The 25,134-nt window shown below is 52.1% G+C and overlaps 2 protein-coding genes across 8 annotated transcripts in view; one reads left to right on the top strand and one right to left on the bottom strand.

Annotated features, from left to right (window-relative positions):
- Window positions 1-546: 546 nt before the first annotated feature.
- On the bottom strand, window positions 547-7,197 carry NTHL1 (nth like DNA glycosylase 1). 2 transcript variants are annotated; one of them, XM_063171587.1, is made up of 6 exons: window positions 7,143-7,197; window positions 5,656-5,879; window positions 3,671-3,841; window positions 2,882-3,041; window positions 1,498-1,603; window positions 547-984 (listed from the first exon to the last, which is right to left on the bottom strand). In XM_063171587.1, the coding sequence occupies exons 1-6, from the start codon at window positions 7,195-7,197 to the stop codon at window positions 861-863; spliced, it is 840 nt and encodes a 279-aa protein (XP_063027657.1). In that variant the 3' UTR covers window positions 547-860. The 2 variants fall into 2 exon arrangements, with proteins under 2 accessions (XP_063027657.1, XP_063027656.1); XM_063171586.1 differs by lacking the exon at window positions 7,143-7,197 and having other exon boundaries at window positions 5,656-6,193.
- A 123-nt stretch (window positions 7,198-7,320) lies between these two features.
- The window catches only part of TSC2 (TSC complex subunit 2), a 33,186-nt gene continuing 15,372 nt past the window's right edge, over window positions 7,321-25,134 (top strand). For 2 of the 6 annotated variants that reach the window (XM_063171534.1, XM_063171533.1), the window contains exons 1-25: window positions 7,322-7,346; window positions 8,632-8,789; window positions 9,312-9,398; window positions 10,010-10,120; window positions 10,724-10,868; window positions 10,996-11,113; window positions 11,581-11,629; window positions 11,965-12,090; window positions 12,394-12,467; window positions 12,804-12,930; window positions 13,570-13,713; window positions 13,918-14,055; window positions 14,247-14,350; window positions 15,136-15,217; window positions 16,061-16,216; window positions 16,348-16,464; window positions 16,945-17,067; window positions 17,347-17,453; window positions 18,204-18,357; window positions 19,083-19,205; window positions 19,515-19,649; window positions 20,108-20,297; window positions 20,665-20,758; window positions 21,240-21,342; window positions 21,573-21,667. In XM_063171534.1, the coding sequence (XP_063027604.1) occupies window positions 8,652-8,789; window positions 9,312-9,398; window positions 10,010-10,120; window positions 10,724-10,868; window positions 10,996-11,113; window positions 11,581-11,629; window positions 11,965-12,090; window positions 12,394-12,467; window positions 12,804-12,930; window positions 13,570-13,713; window positions 13,918-14,055; window positions 14,247-14,350; window positions 15,136-15,217; window positions 16,061-16,216; window positions 16,348-16,464; window positions 16,945-17,067; window positions 17,347-17,453; window positions 18,204-18,357; window positions 19,083-19,205; window positions 19,515-19,649; window positions 20,108-20,297; window positions 20,665-20,758; window positions 21,240-21,342; window positions 21,573-21,667 (2,840 nt within the window). In that variant the 5' untranslated portion in view covers window positions 7,322-7,346; window positions 8,632-8,651. Of the gene's footprint in view, window positions 7,347-8,631; window positions 8,790-9,311; window positions 9,399-10,009; window positions 10,121-10,723; window positions 10,869-10,995; window positions 11,114-11,580; window positions 11,630-11,964; window positions 12,091-12,393; window positions 12,468-12,803; window positions 12,931-13,569; window positions 13,714-13,917; window positions 14,056-14,246; window positions 14,351-15,135; window positions 15,218-16,060; window positions 16,217-16,347; window positions 16,465-16,944; window positions 17,068-17,346; window positions 17,454-18,203; window positions 18,358-19,082; window positions 19,206-19,514; window positions 19,650-20,107; window positions 20,298-20,664; window positions 20,759-21,239; window positions 21,343-21,572; window positions 21,668-24,102; window positions 24,235-25,134 lie in introns of all 6 variants that reach the window. The other 4 variants (XM_063171530.1, XM_063171529.1, XM_063171532.1 and 1 more) reach the window with 4 other exon arrangements.

Raw genomic sequence — 25,134 nt, 5'->3', positions numbered from 1 at the left:
AGAGATCTCCAGGATCGTCAAGTCCAACCTGTGCCCCATTCCCTGCCTTGTCCCCATCCCCTGCCCTTGTCCCCATCCCCACCTTGTCCCCATCCCCACCTTGTCCCCATCCCCACCTTGTCCCCATCCCTACCTTGTCCCCATCCCTGCCTTGTCCTCATCCCTACCTTGTCCCCATTCCCTGCCTTGTCCCCATTCCCTGCCTTGTCCCCATCCCCTACCCTTGTCCCCATCCCCGCCTTGTCCCCATCCCCACCTTGTCCCCATCCCCAGAGCTCTGAGTGCACATCCAGCTCTGGACACCTCCAGGGATGGGAGCTCCACCACCACCCTCCTGTGCAGCCCCTTCCAGTGTTTAACAGCCTTTCCCATGAAGGAATTCCTGCTGCTGTGCACCCTGTGTGTCCCCTGGCCCAGCTCCTGTCCTGTGGTAGGTTCTGCTCCCTGTTCTCAGCCTGGCAGGGTTGCCATGGCTCAGCCCTGCTCAGGTCACCCACGTTCTCCTCCCCTCGGCCAGTGCCACACAAATGCCAGCAAACTCGTGGGTGCAAAAAGCCCTCACCACCTTTATTAAACAATATTTACAAGCAGCAGCAGCAGCTCCCCGAGGACAAAGCTTTTCCCTGCAGTGACTCAGAGTGGCACAGCTGGGCTGTGCTCAGCCATTCAGCCAGGCTGGAGCGTGCAGCTCTGTCCCAGCAGGGTTGCTGCCTCTCCAAGCCCCTTTTCCCTCTGCAGAGCTGAGCCGTGGCCAGTGGCTGTTCTGGAGCTGCTGAGCAGGCTCCTGTCCCTGCAGCCACACCGCCAGCCCTGTGCCAGGCCCGAGCAGCTCTGTGGCTCTGCCAAGGCTGGATGGTCCCTCAGGGTCTCTTGGCAGCAGGGCAGATGTCCTGGTTGAGGCACTGGCTGCAGCGAGGGCTCACAGGCAGGCAGGTCTGCTGCCCAAAGCCCACCAGGAGCCAGTTGATCTCCTTCCAGAGGTCCCTGCAGTGGGGGGACAAACAGCACCATTGCCATGCAGCTTGGAAGGGGTGAGAACAGCCTGTGGTGCTAATGGGATCCTTTTTCCCTTCTGCCTGTCCCTTCTGAAGGTGAGTCCCAACCCTGCCAGATCCCTGCTGGAACAGCCCTCCCAACCCTTGCTGGTCCTGCTGGGCTGGGGGGAGCAGTGCCAGGTGTGGGGCTGCCCCTCTGCGCCGGCTGTGTTTGACACTGAACAACAACCACCAGTGAGGCCAGCATCCAGCCCTGCTGCTCTGGCCACTGGGCTCAGCAAGGAACAGCACCTGGCCTGGGTCATGGTAAACCTGGCAAGGCAAAAATGAGGGATCAAGGGCTGCACTGGTGGTGCCTGATCCATCTGATAACAACAGAGCCAGCACACAGGTGAGAGATTGCTGCTGTGGCTTGGGCAGAGGGGAAACACTGCGAGCCTGAAAGGAGGAAGGAGCCAAAATGCAGCCCCAAGCAGGGCTGTGTGCAGACACAGGGCCTCACCTGGGCAGCCACTGCTCCAGTGCCACCCGAGTCTGCTCGGGGCTCTTGGTCTCCTTCTTCACCCACTGGAGCCTGTTGGAGATCCTGTGCACGTGGGTGTCCACAGCTGGGGAGGGAGAGCCAGAGTTCAGCTGGGGCAGGCACAGAGAGAGACAGGGCAGAGCCCCAGGTGTGTGTCACAGCCCCCAGGACACAAGGACAGAGCAGAGCCCAGGTGTCTGTCACAGCCCCCAGGAAAAGGGGACAGAGCAGAGCCCCAGGTGTCTGTCACAGCCCCCAGGACACAAGGACAGAGCAGAGCCCAGGTGTCTGTCCCAGCCCCCGGGACACAAGGAGAGAGCAGAGCCCAGGTGTGTGTCACAGCCCCCGGGACACAAGGACAGAGCAGAGCCCCAGGTGTGTGTCACAGCCCCCTGGGGCAGCAGAGCACCCAGCTGGGACAGAGCACAGGGCAGGGGGGGCTCACTCCAAGAACAAACATTTTCTTCCCAGGCCTGCAGCCAAAAGCATTTGGGGTGGGTGTCTGTCTGTCCCTCCCCAGGCTCACACAGCCTCTCCCAAGGCTCCCCAGCCCCATGGAGCAGGCACAGGCCTGGCCCCTGCTCCCTCTGCACGTTCCCATCCTCCCAGAGTTTCAGCTGAGTTACGCAAACTGTGCTCTCTGCCCCTTCCTCTGCCCGCATGGAAAACACATTTCATAATACCCACCAGCAGAGAGGGCTTGGGAGGCTTAAAGCAGTGTTTATAATGTGCTTTGAGCTCAAAAGCTCTGCATGCAAAGTGTATTATTGTTAGATCAGCGGTGATAAACCTGTCTCTGGGGCTAATTGGGCAAAACCCAGGAAATTGCTGTAAACAGGAAGACTGAGCCTTGCCTCCCAAATCAAACCCGAGCACACAATTATTTGGAAAGCACTTGGCTGCTTTGGCTGCCTCTGGACTTCCCTCCCCCACAGCAGGAGAAGGACAGAGCCCAGGGGCTGCTGGATGCAGGGCAGGGGCCACAGCCTGTCCAGCTGATGGGGCTGCAGCTCCAGCTCCCACCCACCCGCTCCTCCTGCCTTTCCCAGGGCTCTCCCATCCTTCTGGAACACTCCTCTGTCCCCTGGGGCCCCAGGGCAGGACCTGCAGGTGATGGTCCAGCCCCATCTGGCACCAGCTCCCCAGGGCTGTGACTTCCCCTGGGGATGTCTGTTATCAGATGTGGGGAGGAACAGCAGCTGCTCACATCCTGCAGCTCCCTGGGTGAGTGCTGAGGGTCACATCACTCCCTTAGGCAGGTACTGATCCAAGGGGTGTTAGCAGGCTGCTGGGGCTGCAGTGCTGCCCCTCTGCCTGGGGATGGGCTGGGATTTAGGAGAGGGCTGGGAGAGGCACAGGTTACCTATCCCAGCCACGCTGTCCCAGGCAATGTGCATGGCCAGATGGGCCATTTTGGGCCCAACTCCTGGCAGCTGCACCAGCTCCTCCACAGTGCTCGGGATGTCCCCTCCGTATTTCTGCTTCAGGATGGCCGTGGTCTGCTTGATGTACTTCACCTTGTTCTGCAAAACCAAGGGGAGAGGCACACAGTCCAAGCTGCCCTGCAACACAGGGAAAACAGACCCACAGCCCAGGAAAGCAACCATTCCTGAGTGTGTGTTACAGGTGAGGCCACACACGGGAGCTGTGCAGGAGACAGAGCCTCGGCTTCTACATGAAATGAAAATGCTGAGAGCTGGGAGCTCCAGCCTCCTCCTGCACAGGCCCTGCAGCCAACAATCCCATCCTGCTGGCAACACCAAGTGCCAAAACTGGTGTCAAACCCAGCTTCTAGCCTGATTCCAGGGGAGAGAGGAGGGCACGGGGGCTCTGTGTCTGTGTGGCAATCCTGCACTCACCTGTCACTACAGGACATGAAATAATACAGTGTGGACACACTGCTCTTTTCAAGGCAAAAAGAGACTTAATTTTTGACTCTTAACATTTATAGACTTCTAAAAGTGATAGTGGATTGGAGGGTGAAAGTGCCACCTCTCCAATGACACTAGACAAATCAACAATCCACCAAATTTCTTCCATAAAAAAAATAGAAAACAATACGTTATTTACATGAAATGTGTAAGAAAGTTCGTTACACGAATGTAACCATCAAAAAGCTTAGAAAACCCTAAAAGATCAGAACAGCACTGACCCTCCAGAAGCCCACGGGGTAGATGATGTGGCCCAGGCTCTCCTCGTCCATCTGCAGCACGCTGTCCACGGTGAGGCCGCGCCGGCGCAGGCGCAGCATGGCAGCGCTCGTCACCTGGTCCTTGGTCTGGCTGGACAGCATCAGGGCCAGCAGCACCTGGTACCGCCTCACCTGGGCACACAGGGGACACAGGGGACACTGAGATGCCCTGGGGGATCCATGGCAGCACTCGTCACCTGGTCCTTGGTCTGGCTGGACAGCATCAGGGCCAGCAGCACCTGGTACCGCCTCACCTGGGCACACAGGGCACACAGGGGACACTGACACACCCTGGGGGGATCCAGCAGCTCTGCACCACCCTCAGGGCAGGGTGTGCTCCCACCCTTCAGCCCAATCTGCCTCCCAGAGACTGGTAGGCTGCAACAGGAATAATCCATAACCAACAGGAATAATCCATAACCTTCTAATTCCACCACACAACAAAGGGAGAAAAGAAACCCCTTCAAGCTCAGCGGTCAGTACCTGTGAGAGGGCAGGGAGCAGCTCTGCCTGCTGGAATACTCCTAAGACAGTGCTGAGCCACAAAGGGCTGGACATAGCTTTCCCTGAGGATGGCATTCCCAGGAGAGCCACAGGATGCACGGGCACAAACAGCCAATGATTTTTCATGCAATGTCTGCTCTAAGCAGCTTTTGAAAATCCCAACCCTTTCCCACCAGGCTGCAGTAGGAACTGGTGTCTGGCTCCAGTGAGCTCCTCAGGGAACCAAATCTGAACAACTGGGATGACAGAGACTGGGAGGAGGAGGACAAATCCCAGGAACTCCTCTGCTGTTGCCATGCAGGGTTTAGCCAGGCCATCACCTCCTACTTCCCAATTCTTTCTTCCCAGATGTGATTCCATCCCACCAGAGTGAGGAGGATGATGCAACTAACCCACAATGACCCTGGACAACGTGGGACACAATTCCTGCTCCAGCTCTCCTGCAAAGTTTGCAAAACCAGGTGCACCAGGAAAAAATCCCTGCATGCGTGGAAACAGGATAATGTCAGGGTACAGAGAAATGGTGTGAGGAGCTGAGGGTTACAACATCCACTTTTTCTTGGAAGCAGCAAGGCAGCTTCCCCAGGGAAGAGAAGCTATTTCCATGTGGTCCCAGAGCTGCCAGCCCACGCGGCTGAGAGCGTGTGATGCTGCCTGGTGCGGGGTCACAGCTCGTCCTTCTCCCCAGGGAGCAGCAAGGACAGCACTCCCTGTGCCAGGGCTGTCCAGCTGTGTCCTCCAGAGCCCTCCCTCAGAGCCCAGCACGTCCCACTGCTCCTCTGGATGATTCCCACTCCAGAGGCTCCTGCTGCTCCAAGCCCATGGGGCTGGATTGGTCAGTCTCCAGTCATTTCCAACCCTATCAATTCTGGGACTCTGTGATCCCCACATCCCCGCTCCAGTGCCTCCCACTGCCCCTCCAAGCCTGCCCCACACATTCCTCTGCATTCCACAGCCACCTTGCTGGATACCTTCCCTGGACTCCTACAGAGATTTTTAAGGAAAATAAGAACATGGCTTCATGCCCTGCCAGCCTGCTCCACAAAGCAGCACTGCCCCTCACATTCATCACATCCTCTGGGACCAATCCCAGCCCTGATCCTGATCCAGTTTCTGTCCTGGAAACATCCCAAGTGGGACAGATCCAGGGGCAGCAGGAGGACGAGGGAGGCTGTGTTCTCGTGTGCCTGCCAGAGCGGTCACCCATGGATGCTGTCACCCGTGGATGCTGCTCCCTGTGGGAATGCTGTCACCTGTGAATGCTTTTCCCTGTGAGAATGCTGTCACCTGTGGATGCTTTTCCCTGTGGGAATGCTGCTCCCTGTGGGAATGCTGTCACCCATGGATGCTGTTCCCTGTGGATGCTGCTCCCTGTGGGAATGCTGTCACCCGTGGATGCTGTTCCCTGTGGGAATGCTGCCCCCATGGAATGCCTGGGTTACCTCTGGAGGCGCGCTGGTGTCGTAGCACCTGTGCACTCCCATCTCATCCACGGGAGCATCCCTGCCGCTCCTCATCTGGCGGATGCGCTGCAGCTGCTCCCGCCAGCGCGGCGGCTCCCAGCGCGCCTCGGCCCCCTCGCCCTGCCCTGCCTCATAGGCAATGGCCACGCTCTTCCTCCTCCTGCTCTGCCTCGGCACCGCGGGCGTGCCCTGGAGCTGGCTCCCTGCGTGGATGGCAGAGATTCCAGGTTCAGGAGAGCTGCCTGCACAGAGCTCGGTGACAGCCCCATGTGCCACCATCCACCAAGGGGACCCTGAGCAGGGCGAGTCCCTGCCCTGAGTCCCAACCCAAACACTGAGCATCCCCCGGCCCCAAGCAGAGCCAGCACAGGGTGAGGGAGGATGGAAGGACCTGTGAGACAAATGGCAACAGGTGACAGCAGTGGGGTCACATGTCACACCATGGGGACAGTGTCCCAAACACAGGTGAGGCTGCTGGAGGTGCATCCCCAGCCCAAGACAACTACATCCCTCACTCCAAGGGGGACGTGACAAGGACACCCAGCCCCTGTCCCAGCCATGCCTGGGCCTGGTGCAGCCCCAGCCGCTCCCCGTGCCCAGCACACCCCGATCCCCCCTTCTCGTACCAGCGATTCCCCCTCTCCCATACACCCCGTGTCCCCGATCCCCTCCTCCTGTACCCCAGGAAGCCGTGATCCCTCCTTCATACTCTCCATCTCATCCTGTATCCTCATCCTCTGACCCAGACCCCCATCCCCTATCAGTACCCCATCCCCTGCCCACACCCTGATCCTCTGTCCGTACATCCCATACACTGCTCCGCACCCCATCCCCTGTCCCGCACCCCATCCCTTATCCGTACCCCATCCCTTATCCATACCCCATTCTGAGTCCCGTACCCCATCCCCTCTCCGGTACCCCATTCCCAATCCCATACCCCAATCCCTGCCTGTACACTCAAACCCTATCCATACCCCCATCCCCTGTCCGTACCCCATCCCCTCTCCCATACCCCATTCCCAGTCCTGTACCCCGATCTCCTGTCCCGTACCCCCAGTTGCCCTGTCCTGTACCCTGTCTTGCACCCCATCCCCTGCCCGTACCCCATTCCCAGGCTCCTACGCCATCCCCTGCCCGTACCCTGTGCCGTACCCCATCCCCTATCCCGTACCCCATCCCCTATCCCGTACCCCATCCCCTGTCTCGTACCCCGTCCCCTGCCCGTCCCCTGTCCCGTACCCCATCCCCTGTCCCGTACCCCATCCCCTGTCTCGTACCCCATCCCCTGTCCCGTACCCCGTCCCCTGCCCATCCCCTGTCCCGTACCCTGTCTCGTACCCCATCTCCTGCCCGTACCCCATCCCCTGCCCGTACCCTGTCTCGTACCCCGTCCCCTGCCCGTACCCCATCCCCTGCCCATCCCCTGCCCATCCCCTGCCCATCCCCTGCCCGTCCCCTGCCCGTACCCGCGCCGCCCCGGGCCGAGCGCAGCCGCCGCAGGCCGGGCCGGGCCGCGCTCATGGCGGCCCCGCGAACTACCGGGCCCGGGGCGCACCGGGGCTGCCGGAACGGGCGGGGCGAGCGCGGGGCGGGGCCGGCACCGGGCACCGGGCACCGGGCCCCGAGCGGAGCGGGCCGGGGCGGCGGGACCGGGCCGGGCCGGGCTCGGGGTGAGTGCCGGGGGAGCCGGCCCCGGCAGGGGACCGCGCTTTGGGGCCGCGCTGTGAGCCCGCGGTGTGTCCGGGGGGCCGGGCCGTGACCCGCGGTGTGTTTGTTTGGGTATGGGATGTGACCCGCGGTGTGTTCGGGGGCTGGAGTGTGACCCCCGTTGTGTTTGTTGGGGTCTGGGTGTGACCCCTTTGTGTTTGGGGTCCGGCATGTGACCCTCGGTCTGTTCGGGGTGTGGAGTGTGACCCTCGTTGTGTTCGGGGTGTGGAGTGTGACCCTCGTTGTGTTTGTTGGGGTCTGGGGTGTGACTCCCATTGTGTTCGGGGTCTGGGATGTGTCCCCCGTTGTGTGTCCCTAAGCGCTTATGGTATATCCTGGCTTGGGGTGGGTTGTGGCGTGTTTGGATTTCGGGTGGGATGTGGCACGTTCGGGCTTGTTCAGGGGTCGTGGGGGACAATGTGCCATCACCCGGGGCGGGTTAGGGTTGTGGGGGTCCCCAGGGAGGTGTACTCCAAGTGTCCCTGGGGACAGAGGGCTGGGGGCTGCATGTGTCCCCGGGGATGGTGGGCTGGGGTCTATGGTGTGTCCCCTGGTGACACTGGGATGGGGTCCTTGCCATGTCCCCTGGCCACACTGGGCTGGTCCATGCCATGTGCCCCGGGATGCAGGGACACGCTGTGTGGTGCATCCCCAGGAGCAGCAGGGATTGCTGTGCCAGGCTGTGGGAAGGCCATGGGATGTTCCTGGGGCTCTGGGGTTGTACAGGGTGCTGTGCCCAGGGCCAGGGTCCCCAAGGGACAGTGGGTCAAGCAGGGGGAGGCAGTTTCTGGAGGTTGATGTTGTAATGCCATCCCTGTTCTTGCCCATCTTTCCCTTGCCTTGGCAGGACTTGGATGTTCCAGCACTCAGATTTGTGGGTCCTTCCTCGCTTCCACATTGACAGCCCAGCACGGTGTGCTTGTCCTTTGCTTTGGGAACAAGTGTCCAACCCACACCCTCCAAAAAGTGTGTGCACATGGACATGCTGCAGCAGTCACCCTGTGTGCTGGGCTGGGTGTTCAGAGCTCCCAGCAGAGGGTGTCCCAAAGGTCCCTGTTCCATGGGGGATGCAGGTGCTGAAGGCAGGAGCAGCACAAGCTCCTTGTGTTTCCTCAGTGTTGGGCTTCTCCCATGTTTGAAAAGGCTCAAGGCACCCAAGCTCTTTGAAGAAGCCTGGTGTGATGCTGTTTCCCTGCTGAAATATCCCCCTTGGGCCTCCCTTAGCAGAGCCCTGTTCTGTGTTTGCAGGGCCTCAGCGCTGGGCAGCCATGGCAAAGCCTCAGAGCAAGGATTCCGGGCTGAAGGAGAAGTTCAGGAACCTCCTGGGGCTGGGAACATCCCGGGGAAGCTCCAAGTCTTCGGAGGGCAAGCAGACAGAGTTCATCATCACTGCAGAAATACTCAAGGTGTGAGAACTGAGTGGCGTGAAGGTGGGGATAGTGCCTGGGGTACCTCAGCTGAGGGGGTCCTGCTCCTTTCCTGTTTTTTTGGCACTCAGTTCCTCTCCATGATTCCCTCTCCTGATTCTCTAGTGAGCTGGATGTAGAACTCACCTACTTTGCAGCTCCAGCATTTGAGTTATTCCCTCTTTGAGTGCTTTGGAGATATTTGTTGTGTTGGGTTACAGGCTATTTCCCTGACCCCTCAATTTTTTATGGTCTGAGCTTGATGAAGTTTCTGTGGTGGCAGTTTCCACAAGCTGGGAACTGTTTCTGTTTTATGGAAACCTTACAGTGCTGTGGAAATGAAAAATAAAATAATTGATTCCAGTAATTGGTACCACAAGTCTTTAAGCAGAATCGTTGGCACATGAGGAGGAAAATGCAAAAAAAAAGGAGAAGGAGACCAGAATTCCTTCTCCCCTTGGAGAAATGGAAAAGTGTTTCTGGTAAGATAAACTGTTAGCCTATTTCTCCATTTCTTTCCAGGAACTGAGCATAGAGTGTGGATTGAGTAACAGGATACGAGCAATCAGTCAAATCTGTGAAGTGGCAAAAACCAAAAAAATTGAAGAGGTGAGTTCCAAAGTGTTCAGTGAGTATTGAAAGGATGGAAATTAAAGCAGCAGCTCTTGGACTATTGTAAGGGACTCCTGTTGTTTAGAAAGCTTTTTAGAATGGGTGATCCCAGAGGCTGCTTTGTGCTGTAAAAGGGAATTGGTCTGCCCAACACTCCAGCTCTGCAGCAGAGGGGATGAAGCTGTTGGGCTTCCTGCACCATCCTGGAAGGAGAATGCTGGGGATGTTCAGGACAGCTCATGGGAGATGATGTTTGGAGAGATTTCCTTATCTCCTGGCTTGTTAATAAGCATCCCCCACTTGGTTTTTAACTCATCTTGTAGCTGGGTGGAGGCTTCTGCACAAATATTCCCACTTGCATTGAGTGTGGAATGAGGAATTGCAGTTCCCGGGGTGTAGGGCTGGATTTGGGGTCTCCTGGGGTTGGTCTGAGTGTGTGACCAGGTGGGTGAGTGTCCCTCAGAGCAGAGAGCCCCGCACATGGAACCCCTGGATCTTGGTCGTGGATTGCCATCACTCATTGTGCCCTGCTGGCTGGAGCTCCTGGAGGAGCTGAGCTCCCCTGCCTCACGCTTTTGCCGTGGTTTTGGTGTTTGTTGTGCCCCCAGCACGCCGTGGAGGCCGTGTGGAAGGTGGTGGCTGACATGCTGCAGCCGGAGCGTCCCGCCGAGGCCAGGCACGCCGTGCTCCACCTGCTCAAGTCCATCGTCCAGGGACAGGTGACAGCAGCCCCACGGGGCAGGGGACACTGACCTGAACTGGGCTTTGTGCAGGCGGGAAAATGGGAGAAGCACCAGGGGGCTCTTCTCTACAAATGTTCATATTTGTAATTTTGGTTGCGTCTCAGAAATGAGAAGAGGAAGCGTTTTAGTTTTAAGTCTTGGTTTGACCTCGCAGCAAAACTTTTCATACAGCTCATAGAAAGCTGTTCTGGTTTGGGGTAACACTCTTGAGAAAGAGGAAATACTTTGGGTTAAGTTCAGCATAATTCAGCAGATTTTATGTGGTCTTTGCCCAGACCTTCTAGTCCCAGTTTGCAGCTGGTTTTGATGTTTCAGGTATGCAAGGGGTTCTGTGTGAGACACTTCTAGCCTGGCCAAGTTCAGCACACAAGGAATTCTTCAGATTTCCCAATGTGTTGCACAAACATGGGGCTGAATCAGCCCAAATTTGTCATTGTCAGTGTTCTGAGAAAGCAGGGGTGGGTGCTTATGAAGGGAGTAGGCATCGATTCAAGAAAAAGCTGATTTAAAGCATGAAGATTACTGAGGTGTACCTTGCTAATGTCCAGGCCTTAACCCCTTCCCTTTTTTCATTTCCAGGGTGAGAGGCTGGGCATCCTCAGAGCCCACTTTTTTAAGGTTATTAAGGATTACCCCTCCAATGAAGACGTGCACGAGCGGCTGGAAGTGTTCAAGGCTCTGACGGAGAACGGGCGCTACATCACCTACCTGGAGGAGGAGCTGGGTGAGCATTGTCCCAACTCCTCTTCAATCTGGGGGCAAGAAATCCAGGCAGAGACACCCAGTGATAACACAAAAAGTAGTGGTGTCACTCCTGGGTAGAAGGTAACAGGGTTTTTTCCCTTTTTTAGCTGATTTTGTGCTACAGTGGATGGATGTTGGGCTGACGTCTGAGTTCCTCCTGGTTCTGGTGAACCTGGTGAAATTTAATAGCTGCTACCTGGAAGACTATGTAGCTGACATGGTCCAGTAAGTTGGGTTTTTTAACTCCTACCTGCTTATTCCTGGTAAATTACAGAGAGAAAGTTACAGATCAATACACAGACAACTGGGATATTTTTGTCCCCATCTGGATCTGTTTCATCCTAGGTGATTTCTGACAAATATTTGATTTTCAGTTCTTGCGGTGTTCAGGTCTGTTTCAGCTTAACTAAATGTGCTTCTCCCATTCCCATTCCATGGGGTGGGCCTGTTTGCATTGCTTAGTCTCACAAGGGTCTGTGCTGTTGCATTACCTGAGCTGCATTTAAGTCTCCCTTTGACTTTATAAAAGAGATTGTAGAGCTCAGTGTCCCTTGGGCTGTCACCACCATTGCCCCAGGAAGGGCAGTGAGGAGTTAAATAGCATGGCAATTAACCTGACTGCTCTGGCTCTTTGTAATTTGCCTAAAATCATGTGGAGCAAACAATTCTAATTAAATGTTCTTTCTTAACAGCAAGATCTGCCTCTTGTGCATTCAGACTTCATCATCTATGGACATAGAGGTCAGTGATCTGAGCTTCTTTTAGTACTGCAGAACTCTTTGAAGTTCTTTGTAACTTCTACAAACAAAATCACATTGTCAGACTCTGGGTTTATTCTCATCTTTCAAGAGAGCTGATGCAATATTATGTTATTTGTAAGCCAGTAAATCTCACACACCAATAATTTATTCCAAAGCAAACAGAGCATTAATCAATTTGATAAACAAATCGACAGTGCCTTTTAGAAAGAAAAAAAAAAAAACAAAATATCTTCATCCATTTTGACTTCCAGAAGATTTTCTGGGTGTGCCAGGTGTGGATTTGACCTGGCTGATTGACTTTTGTCTTTCCCAAAGATTTCCTTGCAAGTCCTGGATGCAGTTGTTTGCTACAACTGCCTGCCCTCGGAGAACCTGCCCGTGTTCATCATCACCCTGTGCCGCACCATCAACGTGAAGGAGCTCTGTGAGCCCTGCTGGAAGGTCAGGAACTCTGCTTGCTTTCATGAATTCACCCCTGGATGAGGTGCCAGACTGACCTGGGCACATCTGCCACCAGTTTCAGCTTGGTTTGAAGAGTAATTAAAATTAAAACTTGTTGAAGTACTGAGGGATCAGCTTCTCATTAGTGCAAGTTGTGTTATGTCCATGGGATTCTCTCCTGGTTTCAGCTGCTGTGGCAGGGAAAGGCAGGTCATGTTTACTCAGAAGCATGGCCATTTAATCCATGTTTAGGCACTGAGTGTTTGAACAGCTGGGGATTGAGGTGTTCTCTCTGCACTGCAGCTCATGCGCAACCTCCTGGGGACCCACCTGGGACACAGTGCCATCTACAACATGTGCAGGATCATGGAAGACAGGTAAGGGAGCAGCATCCAGGAATCCACGGAACTCAGGAAGGGCCTGGTGAGATGGATGGGGAGTCACCAACCTCAGCGGGACAAGCTGAAGGTTCTGGTGCTTAGGAATAATTTCCCTTTCTAGTTATTCTGCTGAAGTGCTCATTTAGGGCATTTCTGAATTTAATTTCCCTCTGTTTAGAGTTGTGGTGAATGATTTGCTGCTTTTCATGTTTGTCCATTGCTGTGCAAGGCCCTGATGTGTAACAGCTGGGAATTCCTGTTGGGACAGGGCATATTCCTATTGACTTTGTATGCTGAAATAATTGTGGCATCTTGCCTCCCCCCTGTCCTTAGATCCTACATGGCAGATGCAGCCCTGCTGAGAGGAGCTGTGTTCTTTGTTGGGATGGCTCTGTGGGGGGCTCATCGCCTCAACTCCCTCAGGAACTCCCCCACTTCAGTGCTGCCTTCATTCCTCAAGGTAGGATGGGATGCTGGGGCAACTTTTTGATTACTTGGAAAAATTCAAACCAAAACCGTGGCCCCCTACACCAAAGGGATCTTTGTAGGCCTGGAGGACGAGAGGGAAAAATTGGGTGTGGGGTGAAGCAGGGAGAAACAGTAAAACAAGTAAAACAAGAGGATTTGTGTCTGTAGCTGAGGCCTCCTCCTTGCACATCTTTGGCCAGAAAAGCAAAATTTGAATCCTTTCTAGCAAATACCTACATTGTGGGTGCTTTACCTTAAAAAATAAAATAAAAAGCAACAACTTTCACTCTTCCCAGTGGGTGGTACAAAAAGTGAGGGAGGCTGTCTGCAGGGGAAGCCTCAGAGCTCTCAAAATTTCCTCATCTGGGTGCCTCAAGCAGGAATTACTGCCTTTAATCCCCTTGTCTGCCTGTAGGATGGGGCTGTGTCTGCCATCTGAGGCACAGCTGCTCGCAGGAGAGCAGAACTGCTTTGAGAAGGTGGTTCTGTGCTGTGTGTGCAGGGACCCAAATGGATTTATCTCAGGCCTCCAGGCCGATTCCCTAATTAGCAAGGCTTGTTGCATTTGGGTGCAGAGGGTTTGAGGGCTCTGCTCCCCACCTGCTCACTGATGAAGGGCTTTGCTTTGCAGGCCATGACCTGTCCCAACGCCGTCGTGTCCTACGAGATCGTTCTGTCCATCACACGCCTGATCAAGAAGTATGGCAAGGGGCTGCAGGCTGTCACCTGGGACATCCTCCTGGACATCATGGAGAGGCTGCTGCAGCAGCTGCAGGTGCGTGCTGGGCCTGCCTGCAGGTGCTTTCAGTGCCATAAATCCTTCTGCAGATTGATCTGTTTGTGCACTGGGGAAAGGGGAGCTGAGAAAGGCTTAGCCCGGTTCTCACTGCTGTGGTTCTCTGAGTTTTCTGTTGGTGTTTAAAATTAGCACTTTTTGGCAGGGTGGAACTCTTACAGAAATGGTTTTGTCTCTTTTCAGGTTCTGGAGAGCCAAGAACTGAAGTCCATTGTACATGATCTTCTGACCACAGTAGAGGAGCTCTGTGACCAGAATGATTTTCATGGCTCTGAAGAGAGATTTTTTGAGCTGGTGGAAAGATGTGCTGATCAGAGACCAGTAAGGCTTTATTATTGTCCTCCTTTTGGGTTTGTTCTGTTACAGCTGAAATTTGAGAGTCCTAAAATAGGAAATGGTCAGAAAACCCCAGCAAGGACTTCCATGAGCCTTATTCCCATGGAGGGGGTTGGGGAAATGGATTTATTATGTTTACTTATGCAATAAAAACATTGCTTGGTCTTTCCATGAAGGAATCTTCTGTGTTAAACCTGATAACATACAGAGCTCAGTCCATCCACCCTGCCAAAGATGGCTGGATCCACAACCTGCAGCTCCTAATGGAGAGATTCTTCAGGTAGGAAATCATAACTTTGGGAACTTCTTAATTTAAGAAGCACTTTCAAGTGTTTCTTGCCACCTTGTCATGCTACATGATTTTGTTTTCTGAAGTTCTAAGTCAGTAAGTGGCTGCTGAGAAGTGTGGTAGTCCCAGGGCAGAGCACATGAAAGGACTTCTTTAACAGAAGAAAATCTTTCCCCTGAGTTCTTTATGCTGCTTTTTTCTCCTTCTCTTTCATTCCATTCAATACTATTCCAATTAGCTTAGGCAGTTGTGTTCCACTCCACAGCACTTTGTAGTTCTGACACCAAACAAGATTTTCCTGTTAAGCATTAGGGTTGCATATGGTTATCCAGTATTCCAGTTATCTGGTTTTGAATTGGTGCTCCCTAAGGGATTCTGTGCTCTGAAACATCAACCCAGAGCAATAACAAACTTGTGTCTCCTCTGTGAAATGCTGCCAAAGAGCAGCTCTTCCTCAGTGCCATGTGTTTGCTTTTAAATTCGCTCACCAGAGCACTTGTTCTTCTGCCATGTGCTTCCTAGTTTGGATTGGAAATGGGAAAGTGCAATTACAGGTCTGCAGAAGGAGTGAAAGCTGACCTGGGATTTGAATTTCCAATTGTTCTTGAATCTGATTTCAGGTGTAGAGACATTAACTCAGGGCTCAGCTGATCTCTCACAGTTACTGCTCCAACTCTGAAAAAGTTTCTTATTTTCCTTTAGTTTTACTTTTCCCCATTCCCTAAATACCAGCAACTCTTATTTTATTAATTTTGGATTTGCTTTTCCTGTTTTAGGAACGAGAGCCGCAGTGCTGTTAGGATTAAGGTCCTGGATGTGCTGTCCTTTGTGCTGAGCATCAACAGACAGTTCTATGAGGTGTGTTTGCCTGGGGGCCAGGTGAGGTCTCAGGTGGTGGGAAAGCCTTTGGTAGAACATTGTCCTGGGGGTTTCACGTCCCCTCTGCCCGTGGGGAAGGCACAGCCCTGGGCTCTCAATCCCACACAGAGCTGTTTCTTTGGGATGCTTGTGAGGGGATTTGCCATTGTTTGTCCTTAGCTGGATACAGAAATGTGCAATTTGCAGTGGGAGCTGCAGGGTTCTGAGGACAAACCTTGTTGTGTCCTGGCTTCCCTGTTTTAAGGCTGTTAAATCCATGTCTGTTTTGTTTTGGAAGAATTGACAGTTGATGACAGAGTTTCAAAGCTGATTTAAAAGCTTTGTAAAAGGATGGGAACTGGAAATATTGGGCAGTGTCTGGTCTTGGTGCTTGCAGTTTAATTGCTGTCCAAGATGGAAACTCTGTGAGAGAGAAGTTGGGGATATCCAGGGATATCTTGATCTCCTCAGGATGTGCCCAAAGTGTCAGAGGGCAGGAAGGGGCAGAGATGCTCCTTGGGTTCCTTCAAGATTTGTGAAAACATGAAGCTGTTGGGGTTTCCTCTCTCTCTCAAAGAATCAAGGCCTAGAAATCCCTGTCTGTTTGAGCCTGGGCTGTCAGATCTCTAGGACAGACAAAACCCAAAGCACTGAAAAGTTCAATAAAGTCACAAATATCTGGAGGGCTGGCAGACAGAAATAGCTGTGGGATGGAAGGGGAGGTGAAGGAATGAAGCAGTGGAGGAGCGAGCCTGCTACCAGAATAGCTGAGTTCTTTTGTTTGCAGTTGTTTCTCTAACGTGCTGAACATCTGACAGCTTGGGAGGGTCTGTCCTCTTGCAGGAGGAGCTGATAAACCTGGTGGTGATCTCCCAGCTGGCTCACATCCCAGAGGACAAAGACCACCAGGTCCGAAAATTGGCCACTCAGCTGCTGGTGGACCTGGCTGAAGGCTGCAACACTCACCACTTCAACAGCCTGCTGGACATCATTGAGAAGGTGAATTCCACCTTCAGGGCTGGCAGCTTTCCCAGCAGGGGTGCCTTCCTGAGGCTCTGAGGCTTCCAGCGTGGAAGCAGAGAAAGGATGTGCTGCAGGTTTCAACCACGTGTTGCTTTTCTCTTTCAAAGGTGGCTGCACATTCTCTGTCATCTCCGTCTGAACTGGAAGAGAGGGACTTGCTGTCATATTCAGCTTCTCTGGAGGATGTCAAGACAGCAGTTCTTGGGCTCCTGATAATTCTTCAGGTAAATGCTGCAGAGCATTAAACACAGATTGTTCCTAATACTCTTCTGCAAGACTTGGCTTTTTAGATAACTCTTCTCCCACTCTAAATATTCTGACTTTTAACTATTTAATGTTTTAAGTCTTGTTTTGGTGAGTGCTTTGATTTTGAGCACTGTGGAACTGTTTGCTGAGTGTTGTATTTTCTTAACTCCCACTGCACAGCCCAGCACATTTTCCTGTTTGGAGGGAGGATGTGGCCATAAATTAGCAGAAAGGAGGAGCTGATAACCTTGAGTGGATTTAATAGATCTGTTGTGCTTGGGCAGCATGTCCTGGGCTGTGCTGAAGAGCAGGCTGTTCTCTGGAGCAGCTCTGGATCTTTGCAGATGTTCCTTCCAGAGCCATACAGTGAGGATGAAGCTTTTGCTGCATTTCTGCTGGAAGTGGCAGTGCAGCCCAGGGGTGTGACAGGGCTGTGTGTCTGTGTTTCTGTGCTGCAGACCAAGCTGTACAGTTTGCCCTCCAGCCACGCCACGCGCGTGTACGAGATGCTGATCCAGCACGTGCAGCGCCACTACAAGTTCTGCTACAGCCTGCCCGTGGCCAGCAGCATCAGGCTGCAGGTAGGAGCAGCCCCTGTGCCCCCAGAGCTGCACTGCACAACCCGCTGGGTTCCTGGGTAAAGATGGGGACTGGGTGCTCTGGGGCTTGCAAGAAGTAGAATTAATGTTCCTTGGCTCACACGGGTGTAAATGCGATGTGTTGCCAGCAGTGATGCCTCCCGCAGAACAAGCTGTGGCATCTCTTAAAAATCCTTCTGCACCAGGAAAAATATAATGTAGGGGTGGGAGAGTATTGCAGTGGCTGAGGTTTGAGTGACTCCAGTGTGTTCCTTGTTGCAGGTGTTTGATTTCCTGCTGATGCTCCGAGCTGACTCCCTGCACCGCCTGGGCCTTGCCAACAAGGATGGAGCAGTGAGGTTCAGCCCCTACTGCCTCTGTGATTTTGTGTAGGTTTCTCATTGTGTTTAGCAAAAGAATCACATAGTGGTTTGGGTTGGAAGGGATCCTAGAGCTCATCCAGTGCCTCCCCTGCCATGGGCAGGGACACCTTCCACTGTCCCAGGCTGCTCCAAACCCCACCCAACTTGGCCTTGGACACTTCTTAATTTATTTTTATTTTTAAAAAGTTGTTTTCCAAACTAAATTGTGTTTCCAGACTAAATTGTGTGCTGAGCTCAATGTTCCATCAGTAACAATCTGCAATTTTTCTAAATCTTCCACATCCAAGACCAGTCTGTATTTACAGACTAGGATTGTCTGAACCAGTAAGGCGTTGGTGAACTGTTCTTACAAATCACTTACCTGCAGAGCTCTCAATCTCAGACATGAAATTTAAGTTCCTGCTCACAAAGCTTCCCCCAAAAATGTGCAATTTTTTGCCTCATACCGGTTCCATGCTGAATTTGATTCAATGATTTGTACAAATCTGGCTAGTTTTAATTTTATGGCTTGTCTAAAGTTGTGTAACACACCCCAAAAGCTATCTTTCTAAATTAGATAGAAAAATCCTTTATTGATCAAATTGGCTGATTGCAGTGTGTCTGCTGAGCAATCCTGTGCTTTTTAAAATTGAAAATGCAGATTACATTGTTCAGTCTTTAACCTGGCTCCCAAACAGGGTGGTGCTGTAGGTCACATGAATAAGCTGTAAAAATGACAGGTATTTTTCTGTATTTTTCTCCCTTTCTGTGCTGCAGAGAGGCAGAGAAAAGGGCTTCTGAGAAAAAGCCCCCTGGCACCCTGTCCCCACCTTCAGGCAGCCCCAGTGTGCCTTCCCAGGGTGGCACCGTCCGGGTGGGACACCTGCCCTACTCCATGGTCTTTGGGGTCCTCCTGCAGTGTTTGAAGCAGGTATGTCCCCTCCTGGCATCCTTGTGTCCCCTCCTGGCATCCTTCTGTCCCCTCCTGGCATCCTTCTGACCCCTCCTGGCACCAGCTGCCTGTCAAATTCCAGCCCAGAGATCTTAAATGTATCCTGTAAAGCAATTTCTGCTCCTCCTGCTCAAAATCTGGGTGTGATTGTGCAGCTCCACAGCCACCAGTGGGAGCAGCAGTGCAGCTCTTCAGAAAATGAGCACAGCTTTCCCTGCACTGCTTCAGAGCAGGCAAGGGCAAAAGCTGAGCTTGTTAAACAAGATCCAAGAGGCCATCCTGCTTCTGAAAGGGCATTTGGAATTAAAACCTCTCCCACTGCGAGTTTGTGAGGTGTTTTGAGGATTTGTGAATGTTTCATCAGCAATAAACTGTAAATAGGAATTGTTCCTGAGGGTGGCATTGGACACGGTTCTGTGCTGAGGGCTTGGCTTGCTCTGGGAGTTAATTGGTGCTGGTGCTTTGGAGAATTGGATTCTGGCTGTCAGATCTCAATATAATTCCTCTTCCAGTTTGTGGTGCCAATATTGCACCTCGAGCTGGGTGACAGACAGGGAGAAACTTGTGACTTCTTTTTCTGTATCAACCACGACAAGGCCTACATCTGCCTAGGAAATGACACATTGTCTGCAGTTTGATTGATCTTCCAAACTCAAGTGAAATCATGCAAAAATTTTGAAGCTTAACATTTCCTGTCTTTGCAGGAGACAGACTGGAAGGTGCTGAAGTTGGTTCTCAACAAATTACCCGAGTCCCTCCGCTATAAAGTGCTATTTTTAACTTCTCCTTGCAACATAGACCAGCTGGCCTCTGCACTGAGCTACATGGTAATGCCACTGAAGCACAGTCCCCAGCTCCTTGGCTTGCTTGGGAATTGCTTGGAGGGGATTTTTGAGTGGTTTTTTTTTGTCTTCAGACTAATATTTTAAAGATTAGCAGGCTGGTTGTCAATCCTTACTCACCCTCTCTTTTATGAGGGTTGTTCTAGGTACGGAATAGGTAATAATTGTTTCTTTTAATGCATGTATATGGATATATGTATACACAGGTCTTGGGGAGCTGTGGGCAGTGCCTTCTGCTGCCTTTCAGAGGGTGTTTTAGTGAGAGGTGCCCTGACTGGCTGTGTGATTTGTCAGCTCACAGACAAGAAGACCACGGACAGGCTCCACGGGACCCCCGAAGGCTTTTCCCGCACGGATCTGCACCTGGCTGTGGTCCCCGTGCTGACAGCACTGATATCTTACCACAACTACCTGGACAAAGCCAAGCAGGTGTGGGGACACGGGAGGCTGCAGGGAGGGCAGAGCCTGTACAGCATGGTTTAGCCTGGGAGCTGGTTAGGAGACAGGAGTGCAAGGTAACACTGCCTTTTGTTGGTGAAAAAACACTTTGGTGACTCCATGTAGGATTAACTGTGGGTTCACTCCTCACCTCTCCCCCCTCACAGGTCACTGAGTGATTCTACCCTCTTATAAACACAAAATTTCTGTTAAATCAGTAACTTTAAGTCTCAACTACCTACTTGATTTGAGTTCCCTGATAAGAGTTTGGCCTGGGGTATCTGCAGCGTTACTTAAAGCTCAGTGTTAGCACTCGGCTGTGTCACCCAGCCTTGCAGCAGGGGTACCTTGCAGCAGGGGTACCTTCAGGGTGTTCTGGGGTGCTGCCAGGAGTCAGGGGCGCTGTCAGGGTGTTCTTTGGTGTGCTGAGTGTTTCCCTGCCCTGCCAGCGAGAGATCGTGTACTGCCTGGAGCACGGGCTCATCTACCGCTGTGCCAACCAGTGCGTGGTGGCACTGTCAGTCTGCAGCGTGGAGATGCCCGACATCATCATCAAGGCACTGCCCGTCCTCATTGTCAAACTCACCCACATTTCTGCCACGGCCAACATGGCAATCCCTCTGCTGGAATTTCTGTCAAGTAAGTCGTGATGTTCTTCTTTTCGGTGTCTGTAGTTGTGGGTTCTGTGTGGAATGGGGGGATGTTGGTCATATGGAATGCACTGTGATGCCCTTGCTCAGGTTATAAATGTTGGATCACCTCATTTGTTACAAGTTTTCTGTATGAAGCTCTTGCTCTGAAGAGAGAAACACACTCTGTGTTGTGCAGCCATACAGAAATACCAGCTGCTTTCTTCTTGCATGATGTGATTTAACTTCCATGTCACTGATCATTCAGAAAAAACCCAAAAATTTAGAAATTAAACCGAGTTAGGATGTTGAAGGGTTGTGCGGAAGGGCTGTGTTGAGGGCTCACCTGTGCTGGTTTTGCTGTTGGACTCTTGCAGCTCTGGCCAGGCTGCCTCACCTGTACCGGAACTTCGCGGCAGAGCAGTACGCCAGCGTCTTCGCCATCTCCCTGCCCTACACCAACCCCTCCAAGTAAGGCCACAGCAATGTGCTTCTGTCATCTGTGAAACTCAGAGCTTGGAAAGCCTTTTCTTGTTGTTCTTAGTTCAAGGTTATTCATAGGATGTTGCTCATTCTGGTGTCACCAGGCTTTTCCTGAAGAAGGGATATTTCTGCCCTGTGAGGGTGGGGAGGCCTTGGCACAGGTGCCCAGAGAAGCTGTGGCTGCCCCTGGGTCCCTGGAAATGTCCAAGGCCAGGCTGGACAGGGCTTGGAGCAACCTGGGACAGTGGAAGGTGGAACTGGATGATCTCTAAGATCCCTTCCCACCCAAACCATTCTGTAATTTACATGATACAATTCTAGGTCATCATCACCTTGGACAAAAACCTGTTTTTCTTGAAGAGAATTTTTGAGGGCTTTTTTTTCCTTTACACTCTGAGTAGGTGAAGGAGCAGTTCAGTGTGCCAGGCTGAGCAGAGCACACTGAGCTGGGGTGTCTGTGCTGCTGCAGGTTTAACCAGTACATCGTTTGCCTGGCCCACCACGTCATCGCCATGTGGTTCATCCGCTGCCGCCTGCCCTTCCGCAAGGACTTTGTCCCCTACATCACCAAGGTAATGGCACTGCTCAGCCCAGCAGCACTCAGGGGACCTGATCCAAACTGAGCTGAGATCTTTGAAGGTTCTCTTTGAAGCCTGCAGAATTCTGGTTTTCTTGTCAGCATCTCTGTGAGCTCTCGTGCTTTGAGCTGCAGATTTTGAGTTGCAGATTTTGGGCTGACGATTTTGAGCTGCAGATTTTGAGCCGCACGTTGTTCACGTTGGCACCTCCTGTCCCCACACAGGGCCTGCGCTCCAACGTGCTCCTGTCCTTCGATGACACCCCAGAGAAGGACAGCTTCAGGGCTCGCAGCACCAGCCTCAATGAGAGGCCAAAGAGGTAAATTCTCTTGGAGCCCAGCAGGGTTTGGTGTTCCTGCTCTGGTGCTCACGCCCTGCCCTGCGTGTCCCTGAGGGAGGCTGGGTACTGATCCCCATCTGGCAGTGCAGTAAGCAAGCAAAGTAAACCTCTTTAGGTCAAAGACTAATGGGGTTGGTGAGAGGCTGGGATCCAGTCAGGCTGGCAGCCTGGTGGGGCAGCTGAGGCAGCACTGCCTGTCCTGCAGGCCTGTACAGCCCTTTTGGTGCTCACTTCTGAAAATCAACACTTGTGTCAGGTTGGGGTGTGTCAGTGCAGTGTTAGCAGAGATGAGAGAAGAGGGTGATACCAGAGATAACAGAATCCCATGTTCATGTGGATTGTGTGAGCTCCTTTTGATGATTGATCTGTAACGAGTCATTTTCAGATCATTGCCAGAGAAATGGTTGTGATCAACGACCTGGATAAATTAGAGAGCCAGTACTGTGTTTTTCCATGGTGTTCCCAGCCAGGTCAGTGCACTGGCTGGCACACAGCTGCTTTCTGTCCAATCCCTTTTTTATTTTTTGAATTTTTGAAGCCATCAGGACAGTTTTAAGCAAAGCCTTCAGAAGTCAGAGCTGTTCTTGCCAGCAGTCATTCAAAGTAACATTTGCCAGGGGACAAAGATTTTCCTTGGAAGGCATTCAGGGTTTCTCCAGGGTCCTTTTACCTGCAGGGGTTACCTAAACTGGTTCACTTAACTTGCTTCAGTGTTGTGAGCAGTGAGCACATGGTGGCATCTGAGCCCTGGGGAAAGTGCCTCTACTTCAGCTGCAAGGCTGCAGCAGTCTTGCAATGCAGAAACACCATCCCTGCCCTACTGCTGCAGCTGTAAGCCTTGTGTTGTGTTTCATCTCTCCCATCTCCTCCTCTTTCATCCAGAAACTTGGAAGAGAAGGCTTTTGACATTCATCTCTCCAATTAGAATTCCAACTAATCTTTTTTTTTTCTTTTTTTCCCCCTTAAAAAAACCTGTTAAATTCTACCAGGTTGGAATACTACTGTCTCTAAAGGCTTTTGCTGGATCACTTTCCACAGAGATCTCTGCTGAGGAGTGTGGCTGTACTCAGGCAGTGCCCAAAGCACTGGAATAGCAGGATGCCACTGCCTCTGGGCCTGGCTGAGCATGGATTCTGGCCAGGGCACAGAGGAAAGGCCTGGAGCAGATTCCAGTTTCCTTCCTGAGAAGTTTCTGGGCTTGGTTTTCAGTCCTGAAGCCCAAAGAATGTTTCCCAGCCATAGCTGAGGTGCTGGGTGTTCCAAGGGATAAGGATCCCAGCAGTTCCCAGGGCTGCTGGGTGTGCTGATGTTGGTGTAGGGGATGATGCCTGAGCATGAGCCTGGGCTCTCTGCAGCAGCTGTGGCCAAAATTATCTGGGAAAGGTTGCTGGGAGAAGGACAAAGAAATTCTGATCCCTGCAGGTGGCAATCTAAGATGTAAGAGCTCACTGAGATGAGGATGGCAGACAAATTGTGTTTAGAAAGAGCCAGAAGGGTTAAATTAGTGCCTGCATTTTATCCCTGGGGATGGGAGCTGCTGGACCAACTGTTCTGCCCAAATTAGCCCGAGCCTGGCGTGCATCTCAGTGACTAATTAAAGTGCCTCTTGGATCTTAATTGGATCTTAATTGCTGTCATCTCCCACGTGTTCCTGGCACTTGCCAAGTGTGCACAGTAATTTCCTTTCTGTGCCAGCCCAGAGCCCAGGGGGTTCCCTGGAGCCCGGGCTGAGGCACAGGAGCATCCCCAGGGCTGTTTGCTGGCTCTGCAGTGTGGCAGGGTCTGGAACAGGGGCTCAGTGTCCCCAGGGCCTCGAGCTGGGCTAAGGGACACCTCTGGGAGGCCCTGGGTGTGCTGTGACTTGGGGGAGAGCTCAGCTTTGGGCCAGGCTTAGTGAGGACAGAGAAGGCTGTCATGGTCCCTGTCTCTTATTAAAAACTGCTGTGACCTAGTGCAGGTAGAGCATTTTAGGATCTGTGGAAGCCCTCAGGTGTTGAGCCATGGTGAGTCGGGGCAACACAAGAGGGGGTTGAAGTGCACAAAACTCCTCAGCCTTGAGGAATTTGTGCCAGGGAGCCCTCAGGTGCCCTTGCCTTTGCTGAACAGCCCAGTATTCCAACTCTCATTTCAACCAGTTTTTTTCTTTTAACTTGTACTAATTTCATTTGTTTTGTAGCACATTTAAAATCTTGTTTTCAAAATGTGGTTTGTCTTTTTAAAGCTTTCAGCTCTGCTTGTTTGTATGTTTTAATTTTTGTTTCCCTTTTTTTTTTTTTTTGGCATTTGTTTTATTTTCCATCACCCTCCGGGATCCCCCAATATTGACCCTGTGACTGTGACCTTTCAACCTACATCCCTACAATGGTTTCCTCCCTTCTGTGACCTCTTTTGGGGCTTGGTGCTTCTCCACATAGTAGTTTAAGACTAGCCAAAAATGCAAAGCAAGGCTTGAATAACTCTCCTCCAGTGAAAGAGCTGAAAGAACCCTCTGCAGTTGATGCCTTCCGATCCCGCAGCATCAGTGTGTCTGAACATGTGGTCCGCAGGTAGAGGCACTTTGGATGGGGACAATCCAAGAGCAGCTGGGCCCTTGGAGGTTTTGCTGCCAGGGTGGGTGGAAGCAGGGTGGATTTGCATGTGGGATGCTTGCATGACTTGGTTATCCCATGAAAAGCCGGCCTCGGGCACGGGCGAGGGTTTTGGGAAAGCATCCCGAGGCTTCCCAAGGCCACGTCACACCCTGGGTGTCTGTGCTCACCTGGCCACGTTCTCTGGTGCTTTAGCAATCAAAGATTCTGTTTTCAAAGTAAAGGTAGTGAAGGGGAAAAAACCCCAAACAAACCCACACACAGAAAAAGGAAAAAGGTTGCATTCTGCACAAGTGAGAATCCTGGGTACAGCTCGCTAAAACTTGAGCCTCTCAAGCAGGGGTTTGGTTCAGGAGAGGCTCTGGAAGCTCTGCAGAGTCATGGAGAGCCTTCCTTCCAGTCTAGTTCTGGCCTCAGTTTAGGATTTGTTCTTCTGAAGGAGCTGGTGAAGTCTCCTGGTCTCAAGAATGATGCCATGAAAAACCTGGATTTGTCTTTCCAGAGAGCAGTGAGGGCTGTGCTCAGCCCATATGAATTGTTGCTTTCACAGCTAAGGAAAACAAGATTTGATTTCAGAGATTGATTTGATTGACTGACAGGTTTTGATGGCAAGCATTGATCTGCTCAAATGAAAGATCTGAAATAATTGATGCCAGTTTTTAAAACATATTTCTGGATCACTTCTCTTGAGTGTTAAACTGCTGAACCTGAAGATTTGTACCTTAACCTGTAGGATTGCTGTCAGTGAAACTTGATTTGGTTTATTTTTTTTTATTTTTGGCTCTATGTAGTGTTTGGGGGAGAGAGGCTGAAGTGACTGAATTGCAATTCTAGTTCTGACACTTCATGTTATGGGAA

The sequence above is a fragment of the Melospiza melodia genome, chromosome 18, assembly GCF_035770615.1.
Source record: "Melospiza melodia melodia isolate bMelMel2 chromosome 18, bMelMel2.pri, whole genome shotgun sequence".
Taxonomy (NCBI): Eukaryota; Metazoa; Chordata; class Aves; order Passeriformes; family Passerellidae; genus Melospiza; species Melospiza melodia.
The sequence above is the reverse complement of the archived record's forward strand: the minus strand, read 5'-3'. Positions and strand labels throughout refer to the sequence as shown.

Coding starts and splice junctions, on each gene's coding strand:
- NTHL1 (XM_063171586.1), bottom strand. CDS start 6,162: ATGCACCTCCAGCAGCCTCACCTGTGTTTGGGACACTGTCCCCATGGT. Junction 3,042..3,670: donor ACCCCGTGGGCTTCTGGAGG/GTCAGTGCTGTT, acceptor TTGGTTTTGCAG/AACAAGGTGAAGTACATCAA. Junction 1,604..2,881: donor GGACAGCGTGGCTGGGATAG/GTAACCTGTGCC, acceptor CTCCCTCCCCAG/CTGTGGACACCCACGTGCAC.